Below are 17989 nucleotides of genomic sequence, written 5' to 3'. Positions count from 1 at the left end.
TTTAAAAATTTTGTTTTTTTACTAATCAAGGATTGTTAAAAAATTATAATTTTTTATAGGAAAAACTAAAGATATTTAAAATAATCTAGAAACCAAACCAAACTGATATTTAGTTTGATAATCAAACCAAAAAACAAGATAATCGAAAATTTAATGTGATTCCTAGTGAGGATTTTGATCAAACTGGTTTTTTTTTCGATTATTGGTTTGACAATATTTGTAAACCAAATAACCGAACCAAACTAGTATGAAGAGAAACAAAGTTAGAAGTTTGGAATGCTCATTCAAGTTATGGAATATCCATTTTCATGTTCTAGATTATTATTTCAACAAGGAAGGACCTCGTTCTATTGATTGTTCATTATACTAGACAAATTGAAGAAATATAAAGTCATAAGCTAGAATATTATTCCAAGTTTGCAATGATTGTTCAATTAGAAATTCAATTAAAAGACAGTTATACATTCGATTATCCAATATTTTTTATTCAATTCAAAATGGTTCATCTTTCAATCGGTTTGGCTTTGATTTAAGGTTTTTTTCAAACCAAAAAATGGATTTGATTCAAAAAGTGGTCAAACCAATTTAATTAATTGATTTTAAACATCTTTAATACATATTTTTATGGCCAAATAACTATTCTCCACCCAAATTTTAATACAAATACAAATACACACCCGTAAAGTTTCAAAAACCCAAACGCCCACACATAAGTAAATTACTTAAAATTTTTTTGTTATAATTAAGGGTAAAATCATTATTTTAATTATAATATTAAAAAATATATAATTTTATTTCATTTTCCCCTAAGATTTTAGAAACTAACCACTTTATCCATATCTAAACATTTCCAATTTTAAAAAATGTCTATTTCTCCCCACCCTTGGTTTTTTTTCTCCCCTCTCCGACCACCATCCATCTTTAGCGACTCCTCCATTTCCTCTGTTCAGTCGATCATCTCTCACCATCGAAATGGTTGACTGACACATAAAGTGCGACGAAGACATGCCCTGGAGATCTCTCCGTCAAGATCTCCAAGACATCACATAACATCCTTGTTGGAAGGTAGCTCGAGTGTCCAAGAGAAGCAAAGTTCAACATCAACTCAGTCAACAAAGGGAGAGGTCACCGGAGTAACATGAAGTTGAAGAGGGGGATTAAACTGAAGTTTTTAAAGTTTGGAGGGGCGGTTGAAATAGAAAAAAGATGGAAACCCTAGGTTTGGGGGGAGAGAGAATGTGACCTTTCAAAATTATAAAACTTTAGACATGGTTAAGTTGTTAGTTTTTAAAACTTAGAATAAAAAATATAATGAATTATGTATTTTTTTAATATTATTGTTAAAATAACAAACCTTAACTAAAAATTTTAACAAAAATTAACTCATGAATAAGTGTTTAGGTTTTTAAAACTCTACAAATATATATTTGTCTTTATATTAGAATTTGGGTGAAAAATAGTCCTTTGGCCTATTATTATGTAACTTTAATAAAGATAAATGAAATTAATAAATAAACATTTAATCAAAAAGTTCCAGTGGAATATAGTTATTGGACCACCAAAAATAAAAAATGGGTATGGGACCCATATTTTATTTATTTATATATTAAAAAATAGGCTAAAATAGTTAATTTTACCCGAGGTTTAATATATTCTCAAACTCACATCTGCAGGTTTTACAAATTTAAATATCTACTAATCATTAAATATCTGTTAAATTTCTTATTATATATAGAGGTAAAACTGTTATTTTAATATTAATAATAAAAAATATATAATTTATTCACATTCCTCCCCCTTTTTCATATTTTAAAAATTAACAACTTCATCTTTACTTAAACTTTTCTAATTTTAAAAAATAATTATTCCTCTTTATATTTTTTTTCTCCTCTAACTAGCCACCACTCTATCTCTGATAACCTCTTTTTTCCTTTTTGACTGTTAACTAACTCTTGCTCGCCATCAATAGACAAAGAAACATTGAAGATTTATCTCTTCATTTGCCTTCATCTTTGTTTGCTAACTTCATCTGTATGTGTGACTTTGATAAAGCCAAAAGACATTAATAAATAAATGAATCGTTTCAACAAAATTCGAATAAAAAATAATTATTCGATCTCAAAAAGGGAAAATGACTATTTCCCACCCAGGTTTCAGCCTTATCTCAAAAGATACTCACATCTGATGAAAAACCCAAACACCTACTCATTTCTAAACCGCCGTTAAGTTTTTTGTTAAATAGAGGGGTAAAACCGTTATTTCACTGTTTACTTTTCAGTTATATAATTTTATCGTATTTTCTCTCTCTGATTTTAAAAATTAACTTTTACCCCCATCCTTGAACTTTGAAGAGTGACTTTCACCCCCCCCCCCCCCAAATCCCTAATTTTTTTTCACTTTCCCTCCGGCCATCGACGACAACATGGCCAGAGGGAAAGTGACGAGCGTCGTCCAGATTTGGATGACGCTCGTTGACCTTCACTGGACGATGGAGCATCATCCATTCTAGACGACCCTTGTCATCCATTCTCTGGACGACCCTCGTCGTCCATTCTCTGGACGATGCTTGTCGTCCAGAATGGACAATGAAACATCGTCCAGACTGGACGATGCTTTGTCGTTCAGAATGGATGATGCTTCATCGTCCAAAGATCTGGACGACGATCATCCTTCTTGGACGACGATCGTTATCCAAAGGTGGTCGACCTCTAGACAAAAACTTATCTGTCGTCATTGAAGAAAGTGGTTGCATTTCAAGAGAAAAAAGTGAATTTTTTAAAACTTAATTCAAGGGACAAATGTTAATTTTTCAAATTAAAGGGAGAAATATGAGATAAAATTTTAATTATTTAATATTATTGATAAAATGATAAATTTACCCTTAACCCTAAAGGAAAATATGTGAGTAAATCCAAACAGATTAAATTTTGAATGGATATTTGAGTTTTTCATCAGGAGTACGTAGACTTTTGAGATAAGGCTAAAACTTGGGTGGAAAATAGCCATTTTCCCTCCCAAAAATAGCAAATGGGTGTGGAACCATATTTTATTTACTTATATATTAAAAAATAAGAAGAACGCGTGGCGTTAAACTGTAGAGAAATGAAAACCACACGCTTATAGTAATAGCAGTAGGAATACCATTTCTATTGCCATTCCATTCCTAACTAGTTGGACTAGGAATGAATAATGAATAAGACCTTATACGCTGTATTTACTCTTTACACATAATTTCATTCCGGTGTCATAACCGTAAATACGTAAACATCACATGGGTAAAACAGTAAAATCACTTGGCGACTTAGCCAATCACCTCTGTTCAAGCCGCCTCATAACTATAAGCCTTTATTGGGGATTTTAAAGTGAGAAGAAGTGGACTAAAGAGGCAGACACACAGACAGTGGAGAAGCTTATTATTAGTACAAGGCGGGCAAAACAGTGGAGGAAAAAAAAAACAACAGTAAAAAATTCTGCAAATGGCAAGTTAGGGTTTCGAAATTCGCATCAACTCGAATCCTTCACTGAGTTTCATACTGCCGTAGGTGAGTAAGTTTAATTAACTGCTTACCCTAAAACTCCCGAACAACCAACATGTCTCCGAAAGCCATTCATGCCCTCTCAAAAAGCTCAACACAAAACCAAACCTATCCATAAAACAACTACATAAATAAAGCATAAAAGAGTAAAAAAGCTCTTCCTTTTCTTTCTTCAATAACATATCTTCGTGAAAGCTGACACATTCCCCCCACCCCACCCACAATTTTCTTGCTCTCACTTTTTTTTTTACTGTTACAGATCAAGAGGACCCATCTTTATACGACGTAGTTTTTCTCGCCGGACTTTCCACTGCAAATATGTTGGACTATCAATGGGGAAACCAGACCTCAATTATGTTAATTGGTGATGAACCCACTCAGGAATCGAACCAAAGCCGTCAGATTTTCGAACATTTTACCTCTCAGCAAGCCTTCACTGACAACACTCACCACCATCAACACCACAACAACAGTTTTTTCCCTCAACCCAGTAATAATAACGCGTTCTTCCAACATCAACACCCTCATAATGTTCATTCACTCTTTGATCCACGCGTATACGGTGGCGCGTCTTCCTACGCTCCCTCGCACCACCCGTCTATGCTTTCCATGGACCATGTGTCTGCTGGCCATGGAGGTGAAGGGGGGTACTTTGTTATTCCCAAAAGTGAAGAAATTTCTCGTCCAATTGATTTCGCTTCCAGGATTGGGTTGAATTTGGGTGGAAGAACTTACTTCTCTTCAGCTGATGATGATTTCGTGAACCGGCTTTACCGTAGGTCCAGGCCAGGCGAACCCGGTTCCTCTAACTCACCTAGGTGCCAAGCTGAGGGCTGTAATGCCGATCTGACTCACGCTAAGCATTACCACCGTCGTCACAAGGTCTGCGAGTTCCACTCCAAGGCCTCCACCGTGATTGCTGCTGGGCTGACTCAGCGTTTCTGCCAGCAGTGCAGCAGGTTTTTTTATTTTGACAAATTTACCCTCCCCATGCATTTACAATTTCCATATTTCTTCTGTTAATACTCATGATGAAGATTATTTTGAAGTGACGGAACTGCCCGTCCTTAAAACGGCTTACGGAAAGAGCTCATGATTGATTTCTTTCTCGTACGTGTGGTGATCCCTAGGGCATTAAAGTCCGTAAAAAAATTATAAGATTTCCGTTCTACGTACCGTTTTTCTTTTCCTTGTCCGGTGAAGATGGGTGAAGAAACATCTAAATTTGACGGAAACACCCTTGGAATAATGTTGAGGAGGATAATTATTACTTTGCAGTACACGTGGAAATCCCGAGGGTATTATCGTCTGTGAATAAAATGATCCAGTCGCCGCACTTTCCATTTATGTACTGTATATTTTAGTATGTTTATAATTATTATAACAGCATTTGGGAAATTGAAACAGATTCCATGTTCTCTCGGAGTTCGATAACGGAAAACGCAGCTGTCGAAAGAGATTGGCGGATCACAACCGTAGGCGGCGGAAGTCTCAGCAACCACCAAACCCAGAAGGTCAAAAGCCACAGCCACTTGAAACTGCCAGTAACTTGTCTGAGAATCTTGCAAGTAAGCCCTAATCATAATTTAAACGATAAAATTTCATGTTAAATTTAAACTTAATATTTGCAAGAATTGATTTTTATGTACAGGGTCACCTCCAGATTCGGGAATTCATTCGTCGTCATCGGTGACAGTTGCTGTATCGCCGCCACGAATGTCATTGGATTGTTTCAGGCGAAGACCTTACCACCACCAAGCAAGTGCAGCTTCATCTTCAGCTTCACAGAGCTCACTTTTTTTCTCTAGTGGGTAATTACAGTCACTGATAAAAGGTCCAAGGAAATAGCTACCTAGCTTATCAATCAATAACATAATTATGAACTGTCCGCTTTCTTTTTCTTTTTTGGTTCCTGAAGTTTGAATGTTTACTCTTAATTTCTTACTAGTAATATTAAAAAAAAAAGGAAAAAAATTATTGATTGATCTCATGGATCGATGGAGTGTCCTTTATTTATTTATTTATTTTTCCTGAAAAAAAATATAAATTGCAATAGGGTATCTCTTTATGTTTTACCGTTTGGAAATTCACTGAGAGTAAACTTAGAGTTAAATTGGAATTTTCCAATACAAGCAACTGTCGGACTACCAGGATCATTTGTACAGGCATGGCGGTTTCTATTCATTTCGGGAGTTGAATTATCTGTGTTTCATATTGGACTTAAATCAGATTAAATCTAACCCTAATATGCATCCAAGTTTTCGCCAGGAAATAGAGTGAAAATAGATGAACATGCAACAGTAGATTCAATCCAAATCGGTTTGGTTTAGATTTACTGCTCAACTTGAATGAAATGAACTCCAATTAAAGTAACAACATGGCAACTCTACTCGATTTAGACTCTTATATCTTTTCAACGGTATTATTTATTTTTCTGATAATATTATAATGATATTATATATTAACTCAGACAAATTCAAGGTTTAGGTTCTGCTGGATTTAGAAGTGATGGATGGCGTTTGCCTCCCATGTGGGAGCTGTACTAAGCGGAGTGATTATTGATAGAATCAATCTGATGGCCCAAATAATCTTTCTGTATATCATTATCGTATCCGCGTGGGTCAGCGTTATTGTTTCGTCGGAGACCCAGCCAGTCGTGTTAATTTCTAATTGTGAAACCAAACTGTGTTGGCTTTGAATTTGATTATGCATGTAAATAAGTAAGCATAATTTGAAATACTCTAAATTGTTATTGACGCCACAATTGAATTTTATATACGTACATCTGATTTGACAAAAACGAAAGAAACAGTACACTGGTTTCAATCAAATTTTGTATTTGAATGATACACAGTATAACTAGGGTACGAATGTATATTCAATACCAATCGAACTTGAGTTAAAAACCTAACTGTTATTCTTGTTTTGTCTTTTTTGTTAATTGCAAAATCATATCTATAAAATTGATCTGAACTGGAAACCCCCTTGCACCTTCCAGGAAATTGAGTTTGTGGGTCCGTGCTTTTTATCTCTCCTGTCCAGTTTTCTCTTTGTTTACTTAATTCTAGTTGTTGCTACACCATCAAATTCCCCAAATTTTCAACGGCTTCGGGATTATTTTCAGCCGCTCCCCGGTGACTCCTTTTTAAACCCAAAGTCATTACTTTCCTTTTCAAAAGCAAACCTTTGTTTAGAATCGTTTAGATTAGATAAATCTAGACGAAGTATTGTCTGGACAATGTCTTCGTCACATCGTCAAAACAAAGCGTTTTGAACCAATGTTTCATCTAGATGATATAACGAATACATTATTTAAACGAATCATCTAGATTTATCTGATCTGGATGATTTCAAATGAAGGTTGTTCTTAGGAGAAACAACGACTTTGAATTTAAAAGAGAATCGCTAGTGGCCGAATATGGTCATCAAAGAGCAGTTAAAAATAAATCATAGGTTTTGAGAGAAAAAAATATTATTTTTTTAAGTTAAAAAACTTAGAGAGAAAAATATAGTGAATTTTATATTTTTTTAATATTAACAGTAAAATAATGATTTTTTTTTTGTTTTTAATAGAAAATTTTAATAATCCTTGAGTCATAAGTGAATATTTAGATTTTTAAATTGTTATAAATATATTTTTAAAATTGAGCTAAAACTTTGGTGAAAAATAGTTTTTTGGGCTTATTTTCTACTTTAGCAAACAAGTGCTACTTAGCGAGAAATAATGGTTCTTATCCATTATGATTATCCTAATTAGTCAAACATTAAATGATTTTATTTTTAAGGAATCTTTTTTCTCAAGTTTTATAATCATAATAAAAATGCAATTATTACTATTTTTTCATCCAATTAAACTATTAACTTCTACACTTCATAAGATAAATCAGTGCATGTAAGTGTAATACCTATGAGAATGATCATAATTTCCACAAGTATAAAATTCTTAATAATAAAAATGTCAAAGGAGACACACTTGAAAGCTTTTGGTTATTGTTTTAGTCAGGGTTGGACCCGAACTGAGTTAACTCTAACTTAACTCAATTTGATTCGGTTTGAATTTATTTATTTCGAATATAAATAAAGTTCGAGTTAAGAGGTTCAGATTATTTTAAAACTAAGACAAACTCGAGTTATAGAGAATTCGGTTTAGTTTGGCTTATGAACTAAATAAATGGCTCGATTAAGTTCGAACTTAGCTCGTGACTTGATTTAAATTATGTCAAACAATTGTTAAACGACATTGTTTTGTCATTGAACCATAAATTCAAATCGCAAATTTGAGCCACGTATTCGAGCTATAAATTCGAATTGAACCATTTTCAGTTAAAGTTAAGGGCAAAATGATCATTTAACAAAAAAAAAAAATTAAAACTAAAGCTTTATCCCATTTTCTCAATCTCAGTTTGAAAATTTAACAATTTTTTTCTCACTCAAGGTTTGAAAAGTGACAATTTCACTAATAAAATTTTGAAATCATCGCCAAAGATGGCAAAGTTTATTGTCTCCAACTCCATTCATCCTTTCACCTAGGTTATCTCTTCCTGCCAATCAAACTCATGCCTTTGATTAAAACGATTACTTTTGACGAAAACGAAATCGTCTTTATCAGAATGTCTTTATCAACAAAAACGATTTTGTCTTCTTTGAAGAAAATCACTATCGTCAGTGGGTGAGAATAAGTTGACAGGGGAAGATAAACTGAGAGGGAGAGCCAACATGACCAGAGACAGTGAACTTCCTTAAAGAAAAAAATATTACTTTTCAAACTTTAAATAGAGAAAAATTGTTAGATTGTCAAATTGAGGAGGAAAATATAATAAAATTTTAGTTTTTTAAATTTATTTGTTAAATAATAATTTTATCTTTATCATTAACTAAGTTTTTTAAATTTTTTTTTTACCTATATATGAATGTTTAAAGTCCACATCCCTTGATTTCTCCCAAAAAAATAATAAAATATATTTAAAAATTAAAATTGTACACGTGCCGCATTGCCCACATTCAAAAATTATTCCCCAGATTAAAAAAATTAAAACATTTTTATTTAAAATTAATTATTGTATAATAATAATTTCAAAGCCTAGCTTTGTGAAAGAAAATTCATATAAATGAATGGGTCTACTGATTTTTATTGCAATTAACTACTAACTCTATGGGTGAATCCAATTCAAACTAATAGAATTTTAGAGCCAATTTGAGTTTTGATCAAATTCATACTATTCAAATGAATAATATTACATAATAAATATAAAAAAATCAATCTTGAGCCAAATTATGGAAATAAAATTTCCATTAAAGATAGGTTCATTCAAGTTAAAACGTAAATTCAAATTAAATTAATTGGGTTTGGATTCATCCTAATTAGTTGGATGATGTGGGGTCTAATTGATCTGCGTTTAATTTTAATTTGCAGGCTCACGGGGTAATGAACGTGATCTTACCATCTCACTCATTGTCCTTTTGTGCTTGTGCGGGCCCTGGGGACTTGACCTTGTAATACATTTCTCTTTTGGCCAAAACACTTATTCCCACCCAAGGTTAGATGTATTGTAAAAATTTCATTGGTAAAGTTTTTAAAATTTAAATATCTATCAATATAAGTCAAATATGTGAGTAACAGGGTATAATTATAATTTTATCCTGTAATATTAAAAAAAAATCTATCCTCTTTTCCAGCTTGATTTTGAAAATACAGTCAGATTTTACAAAATTTGTAATAAGATTAGCACGAATGGCAGGAAAGTGGACAGTGTTTGGAGTTTGAAGGTGCCAGAGATTGAAATTTGCAGGAGATACATTTCAGATGGAAGGCAAGTGGTTTAGCTCCTGGACGTTCAGTTAGATAAAATATCATACCCCAACCGTGCGCCACGCTCCAATTTTTTAAATTATAAATATCTATCTATAAATCAATTTTTATTAAAAATAAAATTATTATTTACTAAAAAATTTTAAAAGTAAAAATTTTATCATATTTTCCTTTTCAAATTTAAAAATCTAACAATTTTCTTCTACTCGAAGTTTAAAAATCGACCATTTCCCCCTAAATCCCTATATATTTTTTCTTCTCTCTCCAATACTAACGACAAGTTGAAGTAGAGAAGAAGAGATGATGATATCTCTGACATTATCGTCATATCTTCCTAGATAGAGATCTATCGACGAAGAAACGTCGTCTTCTTTTCTTTTCTATCTAGAAAGAGACGATCATCGCTTCAGAACCGAGTTGCATAGTCATCGCGCCAAAACTGCATCTCCGTCAGATGTTTCATTGTCGTCTAACATCCAGAGAGAGAGGAGGAAGAGAGGCCATAGAACCGTGTCACCATCACGCCAAAAGAGAGCGAAATCGCCAATGACGAATGCTAGATTGACCGTTTACTCGGTTTCTAACAGAGGGACGACTAGAGATGGAGAGAGGAGGTCATCGAAATAAGAGTAGCAGATGAAAATAAGTTAAGGGGTGAAATGAATGTTCTAAAAGTTTGAAGGATAAGTGTAAAAGAAAAATTTGAAAAGTATGAAACCCTAGGATTGGGTAGGAAAAATAATTATTTTTTAAACTTTGAATGGGTAGGAAAAATAATTATTTTTTAAACTTTGAATAAAAAAGAAGATAATTGTTAATTTTTTAAATTTATAAAAAATAATAAATTGTAGTTTTTCAAATGATATTTTTTATTTTATCAATTTTTTTTAAAATAAATTTTTTAATTTTTTAAAAATTAAAAAATATAAATTTGGGTTTTCACCCAACGTTGGGTTGGAATTAGTGTTTTGGCCCTTTGCTTTCAATTAGATTCTCCGATTTCTACTGCACAATCGCGTACTTGAATATTAATTCTTTGGATTATTTCTTGCATTACATGAAAAGCTAATTCAGTTTGCAAAGGACAGGAAACTTTATTCAGGAACTATTACGATTAATTCAATGCCCGACCTAACCCATATAGAATGTACGTAACAGTCAATTCCATGAGAAATGAAGTGATTACAATAGAGACGGACAGGACAGGACAAGACAGGATAGGATAGGACAGCCCTAAGGTGGTAGCTTGCCTTGCCTTCAAAAGGATTCTCCGAATTCAACTGTACAATTCTGTACTTGAACAGTTGAACATTAATTAACTCTTTGTGAAAAGTTAATACTGTTTGCAAAGGACAGGAAACTTTACTCAGGAATTATTACGATTAATTCAAATGCCCAACCCAACCAATATAAAATATACGTGACAGTCAGTTAATTTGAACTTCAACCCTATGTTATGCGTTTAGTCGAGCACGTATTATACTGTATATTAAAAGTTTAACTTTTTATATTATATATTTAATATTATATTATATTATATAATATAGTTTTTAAAAAATAAAATAATAATAATAATAATTTAATTAATATATTATTATTTTAAAAAATATTATAAATATTTTTAAAATTTTAAAATTTTTTATATACATTTTTATTATATCATTATTTTAAAAAAAATATATCGATTTGTATCAGTAATATATATCGTATTATACGATATATCTACTGTATCATATTAATTTAATATATTTTATCATACATATTATTTTTCACTTGTATCGTATTATATTATAAGATACTGATAACTATGGTTATGTATCACTTATGAGAGAGCAAATACTTTCTACTAATGCTAATTAATGTCAAATTTGATTTGAATTAAATTTAAGTTGGAGTTTCAGTTTGGCAATTCAATTCAAATCGCCCTCCAGTGATATTATTTATTTTATCAATAATATTATTTATTCCATTAGTAATACTATTTATCTCATTGATGATCACATATGATATATTTACTCAATTAGAACGAGCTTGAGATCAAACTCAAATTGGAAATTTAAGATTTGAGTAAAATTTAAGTCAACTCATATTCAGATTCTATTCAGATCGAATCCAATCCTAAGAAAGGGTACCCTAGCATGACTCAATCAAATCACTGAAAAGTCATTAACAAATCCATTTTTCTTTAACTATTCTTTTTCTTTTTCGATGACTTCTCTACCAAACTCATTGGCAATCAAATGAGTAGAGTTTAATCTTAAGTTAATTATTTTATAATAAAACCAAACTCAAACTAACCATTATTTAGGTTTGACTCACTTTTTTTTTTATAATGAGAAACTTTATTTGAGTTAGATTATTTCTTTAAGATTAAACAAACTATATTAAATAAGTAAAATCTTGAGTATATAATATTTGATCTCATGATCATTATAACAATTAAGTCAAAAATTTAATTAAAAATACTATAAAAAAATTTAAACTCATACACTTTTATGTGTGGAGTCATTTCCATCACCACTTAAACGACCCCTCAGAAAGACCCGGCTCACTATAATCACCTCTGCTTTCCCTGCTGCCTACAGCCACAAGCCCTTACGTCTGCAATATGATTACACCCGTAAAAGCTGCAAAATTTACGCTCGAAGAAGTACACTGGCTGCAATTACGTCTGCAAAAATTGATGATAGCCTTTCCTAAGACGTGTGTGTCCGTAACTTGGATTTATGTTTGTTTTAGTGAAACTTTTACACAATGAAAGAGTTACGGAGGCAGAAAAATCAGCTGAAAATCTTATACAAATTCACCTTCTCCAGATACACCTTCTGGTCACTTTATTATTACTGGCACTTAAATGGTCAAACAATAACAATTACTGGTTCTTAAAATTATTCTCAAGACAGCCAAACATTTATGCATCTCTAAGCTTAGCGTGGCGATAACTGTGAGCTCCTTGAAAGTTGATAATGGTCTTGTGTTGTAACATCAAAGAATTTGTCTGCAATTTTAATGAAGTTGGGACTGAAACTTGGCATTTTTCTTCATGTGGGTCAAGCCAAAATTCCCTTCAAGGGAAATATTTTCATCGTGTAACAGTTAAAACTCATCTAACCATTGAAAATTTTTCTGTAATTACTTTATTAACTCACAATTACTTGCCTTTGAAAGTGACAATACGGAGATTTATTGCTAAGCGAATGCTATATTATAGCTATGGCATGTTCTGAATATTGTGGCGGGACCAGAAAAAATTGGCATGGAGGGATCTAAAACATAGAATAGTTTATTTTTATTAATGTATTATCTTTCAATAATCCCATAATTTATTTATGTGTAACAATGAATGTAGGGTTGAATTTGAATCAAATTTGAATAAAGATTAATTTGAATTTGAATCAAATCTAGAACATTAACTTAATTAAGATCAAACTCAGTTTACTTAATTGATTATAAGTTTATTATAGAAATTGTCATAAAGCCATTAAAAAAGAAAAGAATGATAAAGATGGTGTGGAATATGAAAAAAAGAAAATTATTTATCAGAAAAGATGAATCCATTAACTAATCAAGCCTAACTCTAAATGTACATGAAATCATAATTATAATGATTTATTGTAATGGAGCAGAGCAGCAGCAACAGAAAAACATGGAGGACGGCCTTCAAGGGAAAATTAGGTCAAAACCCATAATAAATTACATAATGAAGAGCGGCGTTTATGGGTGAGGGACCCAAAGTTGTTCGGGGCGGCCCCGGCCCAATAGTTATTTCTTAATTTCAATGTTGGCAAGGCGGGCTGCATTATTTGCTTAGCCTTGCCGTTTTGAGCTTTCCAACGTGAAATCTGAAGCCTCCCACATGGTTGATACGGAATTGTATTATTAATAATGTTTAACATTACAGATAAAAGCGACCGTGTCCATGTTATTTCCCATCCAATAATTTCTTTTGTACATTATCTAATGAATTTAGCTGCTCTAATTTCTCAACTTTAACTTGGAAGCCAACCTGATTTACAGCAAGGAGTGGATTTGATTTGGCTTGAGCTCACATCAAAATTATAATATTTAGTTTAAATTTGAGTTTGTATTCTTTTGAACTAGTACACAAAACTGTTAGAGGGTTATTAGATAGATAAACAGTGTAATTAAAGAGAAAAACAATTTTATTGAGTTCCTTCAAACTGGTTCAAAACTGATCTCAAACCCTACAGTTGAACTAAAACTTAAATTCTAATTTTATTCATTCAGTTCAAGCGATATGAAATCAATCCAAACCCTATGTATTGTTACACTTCAACAACAGTGACTTCATAATCAGATTATCCTTTAAAGAAAAACATAAATTACTTGGACGATTGTATAAAAAAATTATTAGCTGTTCACATCAGTAATATGATCAGTTTATTCTTTCTGGACAAACTTGAATTACTTGAATGACTGTAAGAAAAAAAGAATTGTCCTCATCAGTTACATGAAATTTTACAGCATAATAATGCATGACCTGAATGAAAGGATGAGACCCATGCTACATGGAATACATAAATTTATTACTAGGTACACAACGATGGAAGCTTTCATTAATTTAAACTACATGAGCTCGCTCCAACGAGTTCCATAACTCAGAAGACTCTTCTTCATCTTCCTTCTCTTTGTCTGTATCAGACAAGAATCCGAATTGGCCGGTTGGCGCTTGCATGAGATCCAATGTTACGTGTGTATCAGCTTCTTGGTAGTGAGGCGGGCCTAACATGTGGTTGTGCTGAGACATGAAAGAATTGGAGCAATGTTGCTGTTGAGCGTCTCCAAGTTCTTCAATGGCGTGGTGCAAGTGCCAGTGATCACGGTCAAGTATAAGATGCCTAGCCAGGATGGTGGCACGGTTCTCTGCAATTAGCTCACTCAGTGCAGCACTACATCTTGAAGAGAGGTCGGATGAATATGAAACCCAAGAGTTCCCCCTGGCTGACAGAAGAGAGAGAGCACGTCCTGTCGGTGCTCAAACGTATGCAAATATACATATTTCAGCCTTCACACTTTGCAGATTATTGCTAATGTATCTGGATTTATGCTCTTAACTACTCAAATTAACGTTCAAAGTCATACATATGTTGATCAAGATAGGCATCAACGATCAGGATCACCAGGCTTGTAATATTTTCATATGAGAACAGAAGGAAAGTAACTCTTTTCAACATTGACAATGTCGGCTCCATGAATACAGAATCAATTGCAAAAAATAAAATAAAATAACGCACATAAAACAAGACAAATTTATATGGTTTGAAATATCATACTTACTTACATGCCCGCATTAGGTTTTTTTATTAACTTTATAGTTACACAACACAAGATAAAACCATGTGAAGACCTTATTTAGACCTGAGTAGACTCCACATTGTGGTATATAGAACATAACAGTCTACTGCAAACCCATAATATTTACAAGGATGTATGATTAATTACATACCTCATATAGGAGTGTCTATAACACATTAAAAAAATTGGGATATAAAATTTGAAATACTAAACTAGTTTATATCACATTACTTATAAAAACAGTAATACAAACGAACACCATTTGATGAGCTCAACAGTTTCCTAATAAAGTGGATGAGATGTTCTAATCAATGACCGGGATTGAACCACAGTCACAAATTGATGTGGTTCACTCGGTTCTACCTAAGTTCAAAATGGTTCAACGGATTATACACTTCTAAGCTTCACTCAGACAGAACCATGATCATCATAACAGTTGTATGTGCATGGAAGTTTTATAAGCTTATCAAGAGAACATCCCAGACCATAGAATGGAACTTTTTCCACCAAACTGAATTCTTCTAAATCTTTAATGTAGCTACATATTTTCCATATTAACTTTTGGGCCATCGGAAGCAGTATTTTTTTAATTCATAGTCTTTGTCTGATGGTATTTTAGAACAAAGAACTAAAAAATATATCAAATAATTTGAATGAAATACTTTGTATAGTACGGAGATGCAATCAGTCTCAAAGTGATTGATATGAATTCTCAAACGGTAAGAAATTCTCTCGAGCCATGGAAGGGCGTTGAGATTGAGTTATGAGTGTTCAACTTGACCCAGACTTGTAAGCGACTCGAATTTGCTAACAAAACTACATTTTTTAACAAAAAGACATCATTTTGTTGTATCGCGACCAATTGATTTGACCTCGAGCTACAACTGCAATGTCAAGCTTGAGCTCGAGCTCTTTTCCTTCAAAGCTCAACTGTATTAAAGTCGAGTCTAGCTCAAACAGGCCAAAGCTCAAGTTTTGCTCTACTCAAATCTACTCTTAATCCAAAGCATGAGCTTTACAATAATACAACATATACAATAAATATTAACATATCAATACAAATTATATGCATTTAGTTTTGAATATCTAATTAATTATCAAGATAATATATCATCATATGATTAAGTATTTTTAAATTAAGAACAAAAAAAATATTCAATCACATGATAATATATTATCTAAATACATAATTGAAACTCAAAACTAAAAGCAGAAAACATTGTTCTTAACAAATACAAATAAACTTACAACTAATCATATAATAAAATGATCCTAAACATATGATAAACCATAAATTTATTTATTTCATATAATTCATGACCATTTAACATTTAATATTATCCAAATCTTGATTTATTTAGTTCAGATACAGATTTGTGTTTCCAGATTTACATTTTTTTTTTAAACAATTTAAAATCATAAGAGTATTATTATGTGCAAAAGCAACATCCCATAACTTAAATATAAAAGATGACATGTTATTATATAATTAATAATATTTCATCTCTAATTCGCAATTACCCGCAGAGTTTTTCGCTGTAAAAAAAAGTCTGACAACCAAGACAGAAAGCAATGCACATCAATAAAAAGCACAGATGTAAACCGTAATGGCTTGTACCAGTTTCCTTGTAATATAATAATATCACATGCAACATATGCCGAAAAAAGAAAAAACAGAGGTAAAAACTCAACACAAACACAATAAAAATAAAATAATATAAAAAAGGAATAATAATAATAATAATTACCTTGAGAAGGGTTCCGGGAAACAGAATCCTGAGAGCTCTTTCTTCTACGTTCATTGTGACCTGCCAGTCTCCTTCTGCAACTCCTCTTCGAGTTGTCAAACTCTGACACTACATGAAACCTATACACAACAAGCTCATTTATAACGTCAAAACAATCGCCATTCTTATTGTTTATTAATATTCATTCATTCTGAAACAAGGTAGAAAGAGAGATAGAATTGAAAATTCGAATCTTCAAATTTACTTATTTTAGTAAGCAAAACCACATATTCTAAATTCTAATACTGAAATAATAACCGGATAACAGTTTTACCTGCTACACTGTTGACAGAAACGCTGCTCTAACCCTAAAACCACCACCTTGGGAGCCTTTGAGTGCATCTCACAAACTTTATGTCTTCTGTGATAGTCCTTGGCGTCGGCAAGCGTGACGTGGCATCCCTCAACTTGACACCTAGGTATCGTCGCCGTTGACCCGATCACGGCGGTAGAAGACGACGGACCCACACCACCGAGGTTGTAGTAGGGTTTTCCTCTCTTGACCACAGAGAATCCTTCCACGTGTCGCTCGTTCATTGAGGTAGCATCCTCGAAATAGTGCCTCTTTCCCAACTTCAAGCACATGAGGTGTGGATCAGGGTGCACGTGAGATCCGTCCCCGCCGTATAGAGACTGGTGGTGTGGATGGTGGTGGTGGTTTTGTACACAGTGAGGAAATATGAGCGCGTGGGTTGTACTCTCTTCTAGTTGAGTGACAGGAACAGTCTCTGCGGCGGTTGTAGTGGCAGCGGTGGTGTATAAACTACTGCTATTAACCCAATCGAATCCAGAAACCGAATGATTAAGCGCCCACCCGTTATCCCAACAAAGATTGTTGTTGCTATTATTACTAAACTGCCCTCTGCTACCATTGCTATGAATACTAACGAACATGTTCCCGCCATTTTCCATCTCTCTAGTTCGTACTCGCTAGTGCTTTTCTTTTTCCCTAAATCCACAGAAGCAGAACTGATAATGTGAATAGGTAATTATCTAGCTTTGGCCCTGCAAGTAAGCAAAAATATAGAGACTTGGCAATAATAAAAGTGAAAAAAAACAGTGAGGAATCGGGCTGTTGTTAGTGTTACAGGGATAATAGGGATAAGAAGGAAGAGGGAAAAAGCTGCAATTTTACAGCGAGAAAGAAAGAGAGTGGGAGGTTGACACGTGAAGCAAGGAGGGTACGTGCGAATGTGAATTGAAATGAATTGAAGCTGTGAAGTGCATTAAGTAAGAGTGAGATGATATGACCCAAGAAGCTCAGGGAGAGAGTCTGCATGGCCTATTATATAAGAGACAAGAGTACACGCAGTAAGTGTTCGTGTACTACACTGTCCCACCAGTGTTAATTTGCATGCATTTTCCACGTAAATTTACAGTTGAAACACTTTGCTTTCACCAGTAACGTCATAGTTATGTTGCAGGAATCGAGCGTGTGAGCCACTCACTTGACTGGCCTGTGAGAGAAATATTCCTATTTACATACCCAAATCTATATGGAATCGATTGCCAGACAATGAGTTTCTTCCTATTATTCCAGG

The 17989-nt window shown here is 33.1% G+C and overlaps 2 protein-coding genes across 2 annotated transcripts; one reads left to right on the top strand and one right to left on the bottom strand.

The window, feature by feature from the left end:
• Positions 1–3364: 3364 nt before the first annotated feature.
• On the top strand, positions 3365–5521 carry LOC123215894 (squamosa promoter-binding-like protein 8). Its single transcript, XM_044636175.1, has 4 exons — positions 3365–3542; positions 3796–4495; positions 4944–5104; positions 5188–5521. The coding sequence occupies exons 2-4, from the start codon at positions 3855–3857 to the stop codon at positions 5349–5351; spliced, it is 966 nt and encodes a 321-aa protein (XP_044492110.1). The 5' UTR covers positions 3365–3542; positions 3796–3854; the 3' UTR covers positions 5352–5521.
• Positions 5522–13737: 8216 nt separating this feature from the next.
• On the bottom strand, positions 13738–17720 carry LOC123216175 (squamosa promoter-binding-like protein 7). The gene is made up of 3 exons (XM_044636556.1): positions 16723–17720; positions 16410–16528; positions 13738–14331 (listed from the first exon to the last, which is right to left on the bottom strand). Exons 1-3 carry the CDS (start codon positions 17358–17360, stop codon positions 13928–13930), a joined length of 1161 nt encoding a protein of 386 aa, XP_044492491.1. The 5' UTR covers positions 17361–17720; the 3' UTR covers positions 13738–13927.
• Between the last annotated feature and the right edge of the window lie 269 nt (positions 17721–17989).

Source organism: Mangifera indica, chromosome 5, assembly GCF_011075055.1.
Source record: "Mangifera indica cultivar Alphonso chromosome 5, CATAS_Mindica_2.1, whole genome shotgun sequence".
Taxonomy (NCBI): domain Eukaryota; kingdom Viridiplantae; phylum Streptophyta; class Magnoliopsida; order Sapindales; family Anacardiaceae; genus Mangifera; species Mangifera indica.
The sequence above is the reverse complement of the archived record's forward strand: the minus strand, read 5'-3'. Positions and strand labels throughout refer to the sequence as shown.

Coding starts and splice junctions, on each gene's coding strand:
- LOC123215894 (XM_044636175.1), top strand. CDS start 3,855: ATGTTGGACTATCAATGGGGAAACCAGACCTCAATTATGTTAATTGGT. Junction 4,496..4,943: donor TTCTGCCAGCAGTGCAGCAG/GTTTTTTTATTT, acceptor AAATTGAAACAG/ATTCCATGTTCTCTCGGAGT. Junction 5,105..5,187: donor CTTGTCTGAGAATCTTGCAA/GTAAGCCCTAAT, acceptor TTTTATGTACAG/GGTCACCTCCAGATTCGGGA.
- LOC123216175 (XM_044636556.1), bottom strand. CDS start 17,360: ATGGAAAATGGCGGGAACATGTTCGTTAGTATTCATAGCAATGGTAGC. Junction 16,529..16,722: donor TTCTGTCAACAGTGTAGCAG/GTAAAACTGTTA, acceptor TGTTGTGTATAG/GTTTCATGTAGTGTCAGAGT. Junction 14,332..16,409: donor TTCCCGGAACCCTTCTCAAG/GTAATTATTATT, acceptor GAGCACCGACAG/GACGTGCTCTCTCTCTTCTG.